The sequence below is a fragment of the Trichoderma asperellum genome, chromosome 2, assembly GCF_020647865.1.
Source record: "Trichoderma asperellum chromosome 2, complete sequence".
NCBI lineage: Eukaryota > Fungi > Ascomycota > Sordariomycetes > Hypocreales > Hypocreaceae > Trichoderma > Trichoderma asperellum.
Genome location: NC_089416.1, coordinates 3,245,955 through 3,260,914, shown reverse-complemented (window position 1 = coordinate 3,260,914; position 14,960 = coordinate 3,245,955). Strand labels below are relative to the sequence as shown.

The 14,960-nt window shown below is 51.1% G+C and overlaps 3 protein-coding genes across 5 annotated transcripts; 1 reads left to right on the top strand and 2 right to left on the bottom strand.

Annotated features, from left to right (window-relative positions):
• Positions 1 to 224: 224 nt before the first annotated feature.
• Positions 225 to 7,142, bottom strand: TrAFT101_003378 (uncharacterized protein). 2 transcript variants are annotated; one of them, XM_066126862.1, is made up of 3 exons: positions 6,090 to 7,142; positions 5,291 to 5,515; positions 225 to 5,110 (listed from the first exon to the last, which is right to left on the bottom strand). In XM_066126862.1, exons 1-3 carry the CDS (start codon positions 6,143 to 6,145, stop codon positions 1,054 to 1,056), a joined length of 4,338 nt encoding a protein of 1,445 aa, XP_065982969.1. In that variant the 5' UTR covers positions 6,146 to 7,142; the 3' UTR covers positions 225 to 1,053. The 2 variants fall into 2 exon arrangements, with proteins under 2 accessions (XP_065982969.1, XP_024766866.2); XM_024898892.2 differs by lacking the exon at positions 6,090 to 7,142 and having other exon boundaries at positions 5,291 to 5,859.
• A 2,029-nt stretch (positions 7,143 to 9,171) lies between these two features.
• TrAFT101_003377 (uncharacterized protein) lies at positions 9,172 to 13,705 on the top strand. 2 transcript variants are annotated; one of them, XM_066126860.1, is made up of 9 exons: positions 9,172 to 9,477; positions 9,550 to 10,343; positions 10,407 to 10,446; positions 10,503 to 10,917; positions 10,970 to 11,133; positions 11,187 to 11,332; positions 11,402 to 11,855; positions 11,929 to 12,351; positions 12,404 to 13,395. In XM_066126860.1, exons 1-9 carry the CDS (start codon positions 9,412 to 9,414, stop codon positions 13,373 to 13,375), a joined length of 3,474 nt encoding a protein of 1,157 aa, XP_065982967.1. In that variant the 5' UTR covers positions 9,172 to 9,411; the 3' UTR covers positions 13,376 to 13,395. The 2 variants fall into 2 exon arrangements, with proteins under 2 accessions (XP_065982967.1, XP_065982968.1); XM_066126861.1 differs by having other exon boundaries at positions 9,172 to 10,343; positions 11,408 to 11,855; positions 12,404 to 13,705.
• Positions 13,508 to 14,618, bottom strand: TrAFT101_003376 (uncharacterized protein). Its single transcript, XM_024907377.2, has one exon. The coding sequence runs from the start codon at positions 14,311 to 14,313 to the stop codon at positions 13,816 to 13,818; it is 498 nt and encodes a 165-aa protein (XP_024766869.2). The 5' UTR covers positions 14,314 to 14,618; the 3' UTR covers positions 13,508 to 13,815.
• Positions 14,619 to 14,960: the final 342 nt, after the last annotated feature.

The following is a 14,960-nucleotide window of genomic DNA, read 5'->3' as shown; positions in this document are numbered from 1 at the left end:
CCCCCCTGTTCACCCACGGCTGGGGTGCTATATAACGATGCCAGGGTTTGGAACAATTCTAGCTTTGCCCTTTTCTCCTGCAGCCATGCATGGGGCTTCATGCATGTAAGACGACAAATCGACAATTCCTTGTGAAGAAGGAAAACAAAAAGGAACGGGATACAACATAGTTGCACTATATATAGGAAAGAGAATAGAGGACGTGAGCCGTCTGTATTTTGCTCGCATGCCTTTACTTGATTATTATTATGGTTAGTCCAGTTCACCCACAGCCCAGTAGGGCTTTGCTTTGGTGAAACAGCCACTGGTAAACAAAGAAGACAAATACGTGGATATGCAGAAATAGTAGCATTCGTATATTAGGGAGCCTTAACTAGTGATGCGATTCCCACAACTGTAACGGGCGAATACAGATCTCGCTCTCCTCTGTGGAGGAAAAAAATACGATAGCAATCGAATAATATAACACATCACTGCCTTCCACCACAAGAAAGATCAGCACAACTCCAATGACTTGGATGTTTCAAGTCGGGGAAACAATAAAAATAAAACGCAAATACTCTCAAGTCATGCGTAAATCCTAACAATGTCCATAACATTAAATTACAGCATACATATGTACACATGTCAGCCAATATATAGCCGCGAATAAAAGGCAAAAATGGTTTAAAAAAAGGATAAAAAAACTCGGGGTAAAAAAAAAATCACTCTCGTGTCGTCCACTTTTGACCGTTAAATAACGCTGTTTTCGTTGTATTTCTAAAGAGAAAGGCCGAAAAGGCCTCGCAAAGAGAGAAAAGAAGGGAAGAACAGAAATAGTTCTAGCCAATGCTTGCCATTCCCGATTTTAAAGATTTGCCACAGTATATGTTTGTGGCACCGCCCAATACTGAGAGAATATAATTGAAGCTGAAATAAATCGACATGGTATCATCGCTATGATTGAACGAAAGGGTATGTCCCGCATGCGGAAAAAATAGTAAGAAATAATAATAACAATCCAAGAAAAAGTTTTATCTTTTTTCAAACTTTCATTAGCAAATGATATTAAATTTAGAAATGTGCTTCTTCCCGCAAGCGACTCTTGGATCCTTGTTGATGCTGCTGGCTGCCCATCATAATGGCACTCTCTCGACGCCGAGCCGCCTGGTCGTATGCCGCCAGATTCCCGTTCTGTTCTTCCACGGTTACAGGGAGGAGCGGTCGTTCGTATGCCGGTGTGGCTCTATGCTGTGGTTGTGAAACGTGACCATCCGCGCCGGAGCCGGTATCGTGCAATGGTTGGGATACTGCTCTGGGGCTTTGGTGAAGGAGGTAGGAAGGCTCGTAACTATGGCGAGAGGTTCCAGAAGGAGTGGGAGACCCACGGGCTGCGTTCATGTTCATCAATAGAGGAGGAGTTGGCGTTGATCTGGTCGGGTCTCGGATGGGTTCTGGCCAGGCCTGATGGCGGGGAGAGCCACTTCCAGATGTTGACGGCCGACCCGGCGGCGGGTCAAAGCGTGGCGTGGAGTCTGAGCGACTGTGGCTTCCAGAATCAGAAGTAGGAGAAGGCAGCTCATACTCTTCAGGATCGACTCCGAAAATGGACTCGTAGTTTTGAAGAAACGTGGCAAAGACGGGTGCAGGAATGTTGAGCGTCGGCGAGAAGACGATGCCCACGTTTCGCACGGTCATCTTGTTTATATCCGAATTGTTTATGATTCTAATCAAGAATGCAATAAGGTATTTCAGCAATGTTGCATTAGCTTTGGGTAACCGCTGTGAAAGCTCGTTGAGAGCCGCCATCTTTTCGTTCTTGTCAGTAATCTCCGTCGTAACTGACATGAATTCTAAATGAAGATCTCTAGTGAGTATGCTGGTAGGAAGCTCTCGCAGATACAGCTTCAAGAGAGACGCCACGGCATGGATATCGTAATAATGTTCGTCGGTAACCAAGTTAATATCGCCTTCAGTATTGAACCGTTCTCGAAGCTGTTTGATGACGACATTCGAACCACTAAGTCGGAAAATGCCCTCTTCGAAAATGGCGTTTTGAGCCTCCAGGTACTGAATGCAGCGATAAACAACAGAAGGAAGGGGAACGTCGACGTCTGCTGGTGGGTTGTACCGAACGGCCTCTGCTAAAGGCGCGCCAAACACTTGGCGTACCGGTCCGTGGTAGCCGTTTTGTGGTGGAGTAGCCCCAGAGCCACCTTCACTGCCTCCAAACAGTGACTCTTGCCCATCAGAAGAAGTGCGCGACTTGGGGCCAAAGCCAAAGAAACTCCGTTTTCTCGCCTTCTTCTCATCGTGCGACGGACCAGCCGCCGGAGGTGGCGCTGACAAGCCAATCTTGCTACCCCACATGGAAGCATCTGAAATCACTTGAGGATCCTTTGGTCCGGAAATGAGTTTTGAGTGAGACTCCATGTTAGCATGATGATCGCCCTGGCCCCCGGACGTCTTTGGTCGGCCTCCAGGAGCGCCTTGGTGGGGGGCATCTCCTGCGTGGGTCGAGTCATATCTCACTCCAATCAGTGTGTCTGAGCCCGAGGTCTGATGCGTCGTGGACTTGCTTCCTTTCCTGGATTTAGTGTTACCATTGGCTTGATCTCCAGATGTCTGGCGGTCATGGATGGGTGGTCTGGTGGCAGGCTGATCCTCCTCAGGATCTCGGTAGTCGATCCACTGCAGCAGAGTCTCCACCCATATGTCTCTTTCGCGATCGTTTTCTGCGCACAAGACATGCTTGACATGGTTGCTGGAGTCTTTCTTCTTGGGCTCTAGGATTAGGAAGGCATGGCGATATTGACTATCCAGCTCCTCATCATTGTTGTGATTCGCTGGAGCGTTGGCATCGCTATTCTGAGATTGATTCTGAGATTGCTTGCCAATCTGAGCATTCTGAAGCTTAATAGTGCCGAGATGAGCACCGCCAGGAGTCTCATAGTATTTTAAGTAAGGTCCATTGAGGATAAAGAAGCGTGATTTCCAGCCACCAAAATTCTTGCCTTTCTTCGTAAGATAGCCATTGCGAGTGGGCCGTCCGTCGGATCTAATCGATGAATTGTCGTCCTTGGGCTTGAAAGTTTGTCCAGTCTCATCAGCATTAGGCGGGAGAGTATTGGTTGAGAGGTATTTGCAAAGCTCTATAGCAGTGGCGGTGTCAAAAGGAGTGTTCAAAAGCTCATCCAGGTACTTTTCCAACACAATTCGCCGAGCGTCAATCTTGGCGGGTGCATGTCCAGTAAACAAGGACCTATCTGGAGACTTTGCCGTAAAAGCAGGACACTGCTTTAACCGTTGGTCAAGCTTTGCCAAAGATATAGAGTCTTTCTCTACCCGCCAAAGCTCACCACCATCAGCCCGCGAAAGAACTGCAAGCGTAAATACAGGATCTTCTTCAAGCTGAGTCAATGACAAAAGACTTGCCCTTGAGGGCTTCATACGCGATGATGCAACTCTAACGTCAACAGAGGGCAGCGCATTTGGCGACAGTAACAGATCGGGGTACTCGTCAGTAACCAAGCCCTTGAAAATCGCTGTTCGTTCCACTGGGCTTCCCAGCCCCTTCGAATCCGCCTCCATTGCTCTCTTCAGCGGGTTCCCATCACTCATTGACGCAGTAGGAGGTACTACTAAAGGCGTACCTGGTGGCATAGGGATCGGCTGCCGGGGAGGCCGCGGTGACAATGGCATTCCCCTGGGTGACAATGGAGGGTTTCCGAGCGACATCTTGGGATTGCCAAATGGCCTAGGGCTAACGGGCAAACCAGGGCTGAGGATAGGAGCAATTAGTTCTCTTGGCCTGTTCCCGCTCAAAACCGCATCTAGCGATGTGGTTGGCATCTCAGGCTGCAGATTGTGAGGTACAGTGGAGGGACTCAGTGAAGTTGGGGATATGGGCGATTCTACCGCTCCAGAATTGCCCATTTTGGATACGCTCCGCGCTTCTGCCTCAGTGACAGCTACGGCTTCGCGTTCGCGTTCGTCTTCCTCGCGCGTTCGTCGCCGGCCACGCTTCTCGGTAACAATTTCATCCACCTCTGAAATATCATCGTACTCAGAATCGGTATCAATGGTGGGAGAATCTAGCTGCCGTCGTATCTCTTGCCTAAGCTGCAGCGGCGCTGGAGGAGCCTTCCGTGGAGGCGAAGGGAATTTGCCAATACCCTCGTCTGGCTGTGGCGTGGGTCCCATTACGGTGACAGTTGGAGGAGCGTTGGCGGCGGGAGGTTTTGGTGGCGGGTTCTTGGGCGGATGACTGGGTAGGCTGCGTGATGGTGGTAAAGAAGCGTCGAATGGAATCTCTTTCAAATGAACCTTGTTTTTCTCCTTCCGTGCCTTTTCTGCGGCCTCCTCTTCTGCCTCAACATCAAAATGGTCCAAGGCATATTCCTGGGCCTTGGGCATCTCCTCTGATGGATTCAGAAGCTCGGCAACTGCGGATGGGGGTGCGTGCGCTCGGTCTGCTGGAGGGGTGATGGGATAAGGAGCCATAGTCATGTCGACCGGCGAGTCCAGCTGGCTCCCTGAGCCCAGCTTGGGAGAGCTGGGAAATGGAAGCACGGCTTCTTTTGGGGATTCGACTTCTTGGCGCAGCTGCAGTGCGTCGTTGTGCGCACTCAAGTGCTTTTCGTCATCCTGATTACCTGCTGGCTTCAACACCAGGGGGTTCGCCATTACCTCTTTTAACTTTTTCCGGTATTTCTCTTTGTCCTTCAGAGCAGCCTCCAAGTCCTTGTTCAGGCCCAGGATCATGGCCCTCTGCTTGTCCACTAAGCGCCATAGCTGACTGTTTTGCTGCGCCTGAGACTGCTTCTCTTTAAGGAGATACTGGATCACGGCCTCGGGACTCCCAGCGGTCTGTATCAGCTTTGCAATTTCTTCCGATTTTGCCTGGGTATTAGTAGGATTATTCGCGTGTGCGCTTGAGGAGATGGCGGAGATGGCACTATCGATGGAGGAATTGCGAGGCAAGCCCGCCGTAGGGCCGCTGGGCGCGGCATGTGTCGTCGGGCTGGCCATTGGTGAAGTCGGGGGCTTGATCGACGAGCCTTCAACGGGCTTCGGGTTCACTGGCTGGTGGAAGTTTCCAGTACCATTCGGGGCATTGATGAGATCTGGTCTATTAACGCAGCGCGTATTAGGAACGTGTCAATATACCATTGACGGCAGGGGATGTTTCTTTTTTCTGTTTCTCTGTTGCTTTCTTTCTCTTTTCTTCTTTCGTTTTTTCTAAATGTAGGGATGGGCATGGAGCAGACAAAGGGTTGGACACTGGGTTGTGGCATGGTTGGTGACGCACCTTGAGCTCTCCTCTTCCGGGCTGGAGGGGTTGGACGAGTCTGAGAAGAACGTAGTATGCCCAGCAGAAGACGGGGTTGTATTACCACGAGATCGCGTGTCAATGGGCGGCGGGCGTTTCTGACTCGTAGTGGCACTGGGCCAAGAAGGACTCGCGCTGCTCGCCAGCGAGGAAGCTGTATAGCTCGGCGTCGATAGCGGGCTCGGTATCGAGGGGCGTGAGGATCTGGAAGTCGTGTCGGAGACGGGCATCAGCAAAAAGGAAAAGAAACGCTCAGTAACGAAAATGGCAAGCAGTTGCACAGCAGCAGCTGCAGAAGGGTGGTTTCGTGGTCTTGTGGTAGTAGTGGGAAATCGCAACAAGGACGGTCTGATGAGCGGCAACGTGAAACCGGGGCCACATTCATGGACGGGGCAACCTTGCACCAGGCCCAGCCGCGATTCACCGTGGAGGTAGGGGTCAGGGGATAGGTGAGATGAAAGCAGTAAGTGAGTGCAGAAATGAAGTGGCAGACGGCGCGCTGTGCACCCGGCGGCATAACTAGCGGCCTGCCTCTGGCGGCACTAACTCTCCCAGAGGGCTGGACGACGGCCAAGCAACAAAGAAGCAATGCCCAGCTGTCTGCGAGCGGGCGGCACGAAGGTGCAGTGCTAACAACGGGCTGGAGGCTGAATGAAGGCTGAGAAGGCGGGCTAGCGAAGGAGCACAGACAACGGCTTCGGGGCTCTCCCCCGACTAGCGAGCCAGGGGCCTGGTTCGCTTCTCTGGTCCTTGGATTTTGATTTTGCTGCTCACTCACCTGGTCTTGACTGGCGCTCTGCCCGAGAATAATGAGCTCGTCGGCGACGTCGACATGGGCGCGGATATTTGACAGCACTGAGCTGATGGTGAGTCGGGTGGGATCAGGCACAAGGACGAGTGCGGATCGTCGGGCGTCTGTCAGCCAGATCAAATGTCAGACGACAAGAAGCCGCCAGTGCAAATGCCAGCAGCGTCAACGTCAAGATGGCTCCCGCCTGCTGGGGGGGCCCTCGCCTCGTCCAGAGTGTGTGATGTATCTGGGTTGGGTGTTGCTGTGGTTGAAAATAGCGACGCTGCACTAGTCGCACCTTAGCAGGTAGGTACCTGTATGTGTGCTGCGTCTGCGACGACGTTGTTGGACCTCTCGTGCCGGAGCTCGTGCCAACACCCGGCGGCAGATGATGGGGACGGAGGGCCAATTTCAGGTGCAGGGACGGCTGTCTGAGCTCAACCAGGCCGAGTTGGGAATGCCTGCTTCGCTTCACCCTTGATCGCGCTGCATGCACGTCTAAGTACCGTGACGGGGCCTTTTTCATGAGCCAAATGTGGAGGCGAAGAGAAAAAACGACTGGCAAAGCGCTGTGACCAGGTCCTCAGGCACCAGGGGAGGGGAAGAGGGAGAAGCGAATAGAGTAGGTAGCAGTGCTAAAAAAAAAAAACAGTGCTCCGTTATGAGGTCAGAGGGGTTGGGTGCTTTGTTGGGTTCCTTTGTACGTTCAGTCCCCTTTGTCGTCTATTTCCCCGTCGAAGTTTTTTTTTTCTGCTCTTTGAATGCGAGTGCGAGGGTTCGTTCGAACAAGTGGGCAACGATGTGGTGACGCCGCGGATCGCTAATTAGACGCACGTACAAACGTCTTCGGTGATCGACCCCAATACGAAAGCAAAAGATAAGAAATGGGATTGCAGAGCTGGGGTGGAGAGTCGACAGCCGAGGTCTGTGGGCTCGGACAGACGAGAGAGAGCGTGGCCGAAATTTTAATTCTTTTAACTCGTCTGTCTAGCAGAGCAGAGATCAAGGCCTGTTCTGACGGGCGCTCTCGTACCACCAAGGCGGCGGTGTCAATGAGGATGAGGACGGGTGAGTTGTCAAGGAATGGAACTTGTTGAGCTGTCTACAGTACGATGCTACATGTCATATTGGGCGCTCATATGGATCCATGGGGAAGAAAAAAACCTTTTTTCCTTAACGCTTCCTCTAGGCGTCGCCACGTCGCTGCGCTTGTCTGCTCATCTCATCTCTTATCGTGCTGCAAGCTTGGCATCGAGCCGATTTTACTGGCACCGCTGAGTTGTCCCACAACTTTGCCTCTGGAATGTCCTCCACTCTAACTCGCCTAGACATGGAGACCAAAAAATTGGCGTCTGCCCGGCTGGATCGAGACCGTGCCGTTTGCTCGGGCCCCTCGGAAGCTTCGCCTGCATTCTCCGTACGGGCCACATGCACTCTTTGCTCTGAATCACAGACACGGCTAGCCCACGTGGATGGTTCTGCCCTGGATTTCGAGTGACGCATCGTCAACGGGCGCTGCGCATAGCAGGACCGGGTACCTGAGGCGGTTGAATCGCCCATTCCGCTGCCCCTTAGCTCGGAGCAGCCACTCCGGCACTGGCGCATGCATATCGTCTTCATTTACGCAGCAGAGCGCAGGACGTTCGCCTAGCCGCCAAAACAGCCGGCCCCGTGCTGCTCCTGGCAGGCTATTGACAGCGGCTCAAATGACTGGCCGGAGCATCGAGCCTCTCCTGCATTGCGCCAGGGACCAGCAATCTCCGGGTGCCAGCCCAGCGAGCGCCAGATGGCCCTTTGCAGGGCATGGCGGCTGACGCGCTCGTCCACAAGCCAGCGGCAATTCAATTCAAGGACCATCCCGGTTGCCAGCCCCTGCATCTTGGCTGCTGCACGTCGCCTTTCGTAAATTAAAAGTAGGGGAACGGTGGGGAACCGACGACTAGTTGCTCCTAGTCGACGACGTCCAATTATCGCTCGCGCTCGGAGGAGAGGCGCCCGCCTTAAACCTCTTCCAGCTGAGCCGTTCTATCTTGTGATGCGTGCTACGGAGATGGTGTGGGCTGTTGCTGTGGGACATGCTCCTTCTGGCACCAGTGCAGTAGCACAGCATACCGCAGTCCAATACTTGGGCCTAGGTACGGTATCATCGTCTAGACTTGTACGAGGTGGTGGTTGCGCAAGGTTATAATAATAGAGTGAAGCCTTGACTTGCTTGGAATCAGCTTGTCTTGGCGCCCATTGTTGGCTGGCATGTTTGATTTTGCCTGGGATAACGCAATTACCACTACTCCGAATACCTACGATGGGGCCATTTTACAGTTGTAGAGTCGGTGAGTTAAGCATACGAATAGTGATGCTGGTAGCGCAAAGACTCTATGGCAAATAAACTCCAATGCAAGGATTGGCCATTAGGTAAGTAGCGAATTTAAAGCAACAGCCGTTTTAAGCTGCAGATATCATGCATGTGCGCGTCTTTACAAGCAAGACAGCACCGGGTCACAGAGAAGCCAGTAGGTATTGCGGACCACCGTTAAGAACTGGGCCTTGTGCTGTCCCGTCTGTCTCTTGTGATCTGCTTGTGTAGGTAAGCTATTGATGTTGCACAGGATCATTGGTCGCACAAGATTGATCAGCAGATGCCGGTGATATGTACTCCATAGGTATTCAGGTGTTTTAGTGCCAACATGTGGCCTGTGCACTTTCTTTCCTTCTTTTCTTCCTTTTCGGAAATCAAAAAGGAAATTAATGAGAACAGACAAACAGATAGCAGGTAATATTAGGAAGCAGTAGACGAAAGGCTCTGAGCAGTATTGTAGTACTACATACAGTACATGTCTATGGTAGTAGTTGTAAGTACCTAAGCATTGAAGGATGGATTTCTTGGTGCGGGAATGGAATGGATATTATTGGCTGTACTACATACTTGTACGTACATCGTGCATTGTAGCCCACTACACGCAGCGTTAGCACCTGCTCCTGGCGGTAGCGCATAGCGGTGGGCGGGTGTAGTGCTGGTCATGTGTTGCCTACCGCCTTTCTTGCAGGATCAACGATCAGCCTCAGCCTCAATTTCAGCTGCAGGTGAGAAAATCAAAATATGTCCATAGTGAGCGATGAAGAACTAGCAAGCGAGGCTGGAGCCTCAACCTTCCCGTGCGTTGTGCTCCGACCGACATCTCAAATCTCAACTTTTACGTGATATTCCGTGCGACGCCTCTTGGCCAAAACTCTCGTCCCATGTTCCTGAATTAGCAGGAGCCTGAGTCAGATCAGCGCCTCGGTCCACTAGTCAGCCTATTATACTGCTTGCATGGCGCATAACGAACCCAGGAGGCGCCGCGAACGCCCTCCGCCTGAAGGCTCCGAAGGCCATTCGGTTGGTGACATCTCTCGGGCTGCCATACAGTGTCAAAATTGAATTCTAAGCTTACCGGGTGGATGGATATAGCAGCCTCATATCCGGTATTTCGATCCGAAGGCTGAGCCGCTGCGTCACCGCCATGATGGCAGCATCGGTGTCCAGCAGTCACGGGAGGCAGGGCCCCCAAGGGGAAGCGATTATGACCGCCGTCAGGGACATGACGATGATGCAGATGAAGCGTCAAGACCTGAGGTACCAATAATCCGCAGGTGTGCAGACGCAAGATCGGACCACGTTCCTCGATATCAGCGCCAGCGAAGCCCGAGAAGAGAACGCTCGCCACCTGCGCCTGCAGAAAGGGTCATCATCGAAAACCCTCCCACTGCTGTCCCTTACGCAGCTTCATCAGACGGTGAGAGCGAGAATGAGGGTGAGGATCGCGTCCGCCGTTTTATGGCGCGTAGCAGACCGAGACGGCTCAATACCCAGTCTTCTGACAGAGACGTGCCTCGCCCTCCTAGTATTAACAGGGATGAAGTCATCATCAACCCGGTTGTATATGAAGATGCTGAAATGGAGGATTATCGCATCTATCGGCCCATGAGCCCAGTCTTTGAAGACGTCGATACATTTGACGATTTTCAATTTGCATTCCCGGCAGAGGAGCCATCAAAGGATACAGAGATGTCAGATCTAGAGACACCGACGACCGAGAGTGAATCTACACAGAAACCCGAGCACCCGTCCTCCAACATTGTGCCTGCTCCTGGGATATATTCGTCTACATATTCAGGGACCGCAGAGCTTGGAGCTCAGCATGATGTGAATTTGACAATCCTGTACGATCCCAAAGGCCAAAAGCAGCCTTTATTTCGATGGTTGTAAGTCTAAGTCAGGCAAATACATCACTTACACAATGAACTCTAAGCTCACCTTGTACACAGACATGTTCGTCAGGATACGATGAACTTTGACGCTTTCTGGGTATTACAGCTCAAAAATACATGATTGGCTCCATGCTAACTTTCACTTCCTCCTAGGTCGAGGTGTCACGTCATATCCAATTTGCGGATGCTGAAAGGGCTGCCGTTGCTAATCTGCGGGCCGAAGTTAAGCGACAATGTGTCAAGACTCGATACAATCCCCAAGGTGCAAAGGTGGGCTATATGGAGCCTAAGTGTATCCAGGTTCCAGTACAGGCCACTGGTAAAAAGGCATCTGAAAGCTCGTATGCGGCTCATTGGATCTGCATCCCGTATTTTTCTCTGCATCAATACTCTGGATCCCCATCGACTTCAAACACTGCACTTTTCCCAGCCCAAACCCTCTTACAATCCCAGTATTCTCGTAGCAGCCAGCAAAGAGATATGGACCAGGCAGTCTGTCAGCTTGGGCAAGTTCCACGAGGGGACTGCTTTCATATCTCCCAGATGTGGGGTTTAATTGTTGGAAACAGCAAGTATTCCCAATGATTTCGCAGAATTTTTCCTTTACTAACCCGAAACAGGCGTCCTCATTACGTGTAGTACATTGCAGCAGTCAGAATTACAAGGAGCATGCCTGAGAGTAAATACTGAGCCAGGCCAAGTAGGCGCCTCGGGTAAGATTCTCGTATCATATGGAGGAGCAGTAATGTGGTCGTTAACAACAAAGGAATGCCCTACGTGGTTTGTAAGTGAGACTTTGGCGTTTGATGAGATCTGAAATAGCTAACTTGTGGCGAGACCTTTGTTGCGCACTTTCGTGCTTTTTGGCCCCGGTGTCTGGAGTTTTGGCACAAGGATCGCCGACTCTCAGCAAAAAATTGGGGGAAAGTATTGAAACTGGCCGAGGGGCGACAGGGTGACGTAAAGTTGAAGTTGAAGATAGCGTGAGACACCTCCCGATATCCGTACCAAGAAAACATTTGCGTGTTTTAAACGGCTAACCGATTTCCAAGGGATAGGCCCGAGTCACCACGAGTATTTTTAAAACCAAATACCTCGACCAAGACAGCATCTGCAAAGGGCCCTGAGCAAGCAGAGGATCTGCCAGAGTATCTACATGTTTTCACACTCTTGCCAAAAAGTGCAGAAGCGTCTGGCGACACCATTCTTGAAGAGCTTCACGAACAGCTGTCGGCAGCGGAGAAATTTTTGACTGAGCAAACATCCTACTCGGCACAGAGAGGGTATAAGCAATGTAGACTCATGGCTAGGGACGGGGTGAACGAGTATCTCACGAACCTAGCACCGCGCATCGATGAGAAGGCGAACGATACTCTCCGCCGCTTATACGAAGAGAGAATCGACGTCTTCAATATGGCAGACATGTTGTTTCAACTCTTCTTCCCCCTTACGTTCCATGGCCCTACAACAGGCAAATATTGGGGGGCTCTTAACAAGCTGATGAAGGTAAGACCGAGTTTTCCAACAATCATTAATGTAATAAAAAGGCCATGACTAACACAAGTCTAAACTGTAATAGATGCCCGAACTAGACGGAGATGGAGATGCAATTTCAGCTCCCCTTACAGAGTTCAAAAACGCGCTGTGGCAACTGACTCGAGACATCCAATCATTTCAAAGTATCATGTCGTTTGCAGGCAAAGAGGATCGGGCAACTATCGAATTGCCTCGTGAGCTTGTGACTGCATGGCTTCATATCGTTTTCGGCTTGATATACAGTAGTCATACGACTGATTGGTTCAACCACATGACAAGGGCTAGATCTCTGATGAAAGACGGGATGCAAAAAATGATCCAAGGCATCTCTAGCCAAAACCTATTGGATAAAGCCGTGATGCTGCCAACGGAAGTAATGTCACTCATAACGCTGAATCTCTTACAGGATGATGTAGGGAAATACGACAATATCTGTGACACATATTCACTCTATCTAAATTCTCTGGTACGATGCTCTAATTTAGCATGTGCTTCCTTGGCTGACTGGTTAATACTAGGATACCGACATCACTACAAAACATTCCGACCGGACGTATCAGCATCGCCTCGACTTGGTTAAACAGGAAATGACTGCTATCAAACGCAATTTGGCAAGGCAGCGGAGCATTATCGCCATGCTTAGAAATAGAACCAGCATCACAGATGGCAATTTTATGGTGCGGTACGGAGAGGAAATGCCGACACAAATGAGGAGACTGAGAGAATGGGAAACCGGGGGCCGATCAGAGCGTGGTGGGCCACGGCATCGTGTTCCCGGATATCGACACTACGGGGTTGCCGAAGACCGAACCATTGAACCAGGCATATACGACCAAGCTCAAGCTCAATTCTTGACTGACCTTGATGCAGCCTCTAAGCTCTCTGCTACGGACACGGGAGGGTTTCGAAGCCTCTTTCTTGCGGATTGCGCAAATCTTGTTGAACAGCGAGAGTATGAATTTCGGCGAAATACTGAGTATGCCGAGGATCTAGAGCGAGAGACCACTTACAAGATGGAATGGACCAAGGATAGACAGGAGAATGCCATTTATGCATTCACTCTGGTTACTATTATATTCCTTCCACTGAGCGCCATATCAAGCATCTTTGGCATGAACACAAACGATATTCGAAATATGGACTTTGACCAGTGGCTGTACTGGGCGATTGCTCTCCCTGTCACAGTCATCATCATCGTTGCGGGTCTGTGGTGGATGGATGAGTTGGGCAACACAACTGATTGGCTGTTTGGTGCACGCAAACGGTCATCAGAGTATGGGAAATCGTCAATTTCTGGGGCTGGAAGATCTAGGCCAGTTGAGCCAGTCGTCGATTATGACTCGATGGGCCGTTCTAGCGACGAGATGCCTGTTGCGTACCGCCGAGTTCGACGTGCGCGCCGAACTAGGCGGAGTTATGCGGCCGAGGATGATCCCATAGCGACTATACCGATGCCGCCTAGACGGAGGAATTCCTTTTATAAATACTGATATGGCTTATGCTCATTCAAATCAGAGAAAATTGGGATTTGAGAAGTTCTTGATGAAATAAAAAGTAGTCGATATGTTTTGGCATATTCTAAAGGAATTTGTCGAGCAGCAGGCTATTGAGAGCTTTTCAAGGACTAAAATAATGACAATGAATTATTTAGAACTATGATGAACAGAATAGCTACAATAATTCGACTAACTTGAATCACGTTCATTATAAGGTATAAGATTTGGCGTTAAAAAAAAAGTATCGTGACGGCGTTATTCTCTCAATACAACTCCAGAATTCAAAATACACGAGTCGTCATCCAATGCATACGTAGCAAATAATCCAATCCAAGTAGTCACTCCGCATTTCCAAAACCAAACTCGTTCACGAAAAAGAAAAAAAAAAAAAAGAAAAAAATGGGAACATCTGCCTGCTTAAAGAAGGAAACTCTCTAGTCGTAGCGATATTCGCGATCCCTTATACGAATATAGTCGCGCTCCCTATCCTCGTCGACATAGCGCTGAGGTGGTGGTGGCGGCGAAGGAGACAGAGATGGCGCACGTCGTCTGGGGCTGCGCGGAGCGTCGACGTAGCGGTATGTGCTGTAAGGATCCGTGGGTACAGGAACTGGGACGGGGTATGGGATGTACCTCTCCCTCTCGACGTAGACTTCTCTGTCGCGCGACTCTTCGACGTCCCGGTCGTAGTCGTGGTGGTAGCGGTCCAGCTCATCGTCACGATGGCGGTGGTGGCTGCGGCTGCGGCTGCGGGAGTGGCTGGAGAAGCTTGAGCTAGAGGAGGACCGGCTCTTGGAGCGGTGCTTGTCCTTCTTCTTCTTCTTTTTCTTCTTCTCCTCCTTCTCTTCCTCGCTGACGGCGATGACTTCTATGAATTCCGGCTGCGGCGATGGACGGCGCAAGGGAGGGAGTTCAAACACCGGCGGCGGCATCGGCGCAGGTGGGAGAGTGGAGGGCGGAGGCGGCGGTAGAAGAGGAAGAGGCGGAGGAGGAAGCTGGATGACGGGGCGGGGCACGGAGATGTATTCCGCTGGAGGGGGGACGGCGTTCGCGATCTGTGGGACGAGTGGTGATGGCGGTGACGGTGAGAGCGTCTGATGATGACGTCGACCTCGGGGTTGCTGAGATAGAGGCGCTTCTTGACTTCGCTGCGACCTGGAGATGGGGGGTTAGTTGAGTGAGTTGGTTGGTGGAAGGCGGGATACTTGGAGGTGGGCGAGTGAGAGAAAGAAGGGACGAGAGCTATCTTACCCATGGTGAAGAAGAAGAAGAAGAAGAAGCGAATGAATGAATAAATGGAAATATAAATGAGTAGACAGATGCGCAAATCGTATGCGACGATGAAAAAGCTGCGGTCGCTTGGCTGAGAACGAAAACTGGGCGAGCGATAGAAATGGCCGGCTTGATTGGTGTTGTGACAGCGAGGAGGGGCTGCTAAGCCTGGGAATGCAGGTAGTGTGACGTCTTGCACGGAGCCCAGTCCCGTGAACTGCAAACACGCCAAAAATGAAATGCACGTGGAGAGAGCAAGTGAGGCGAGTTGAAGACACCGACGACGATCAGGCACCCGGAACACACA

Bases quoted from the DNA above. Each gene is read 5' to 3' on its own strand.
- TrAFT101_003377 (XM_066126860.1), top strand. From the start codon at position 9,412: ATGGCGCATAACGAACCCAGGAGGCGCCGCGAACGCCCTCCGCCTGAA. The intron at 10,344-10,406 runs GTAAGTCTAAGT...CCTTGTACACAG, and splicing joins CAGCCTTTATTTCGATGGTT to ACATGTTCGTCAGGATACGA. The intron at 11,134-11,186 runs GTAAGTGAGACT...ACTTGTGGCGAG, and splicing joins AGGAATGCCCTACGTGGTTT to ACCTTTGTTGCGCACTTTCG.
- TrAFT101_003378 (XM_066126862.1), bottom strand. From the start codon at position 6,145: ATGTCGACGTCGCCGACGAGCTCATTATTCTCGGGCAGAGCGCCAGTC. The intron at 5,516-6,089 runs GTGAGTGAGCAG...CACGACTTCCAG, and splicing joins AGAGCGCCAGTCAAGACCAG to ATCCTCACGCCCCTCGATAC. The intron at 5,111-5,290 runs GTGCGTCACCAA...CTGCGTTAATAG, and splicing joins CCGGAAGAGGAGAGCTCAAG to ACCAGATCTCATCAATGCCC.
- TrAFT101_003376 (XM_024907377.2), bottom strand. From the start codon at position 14,313: ATGCCGCCGCCGGTGTTTGAACTCCCTCCCTTGCGCCGTCCATCGCCG.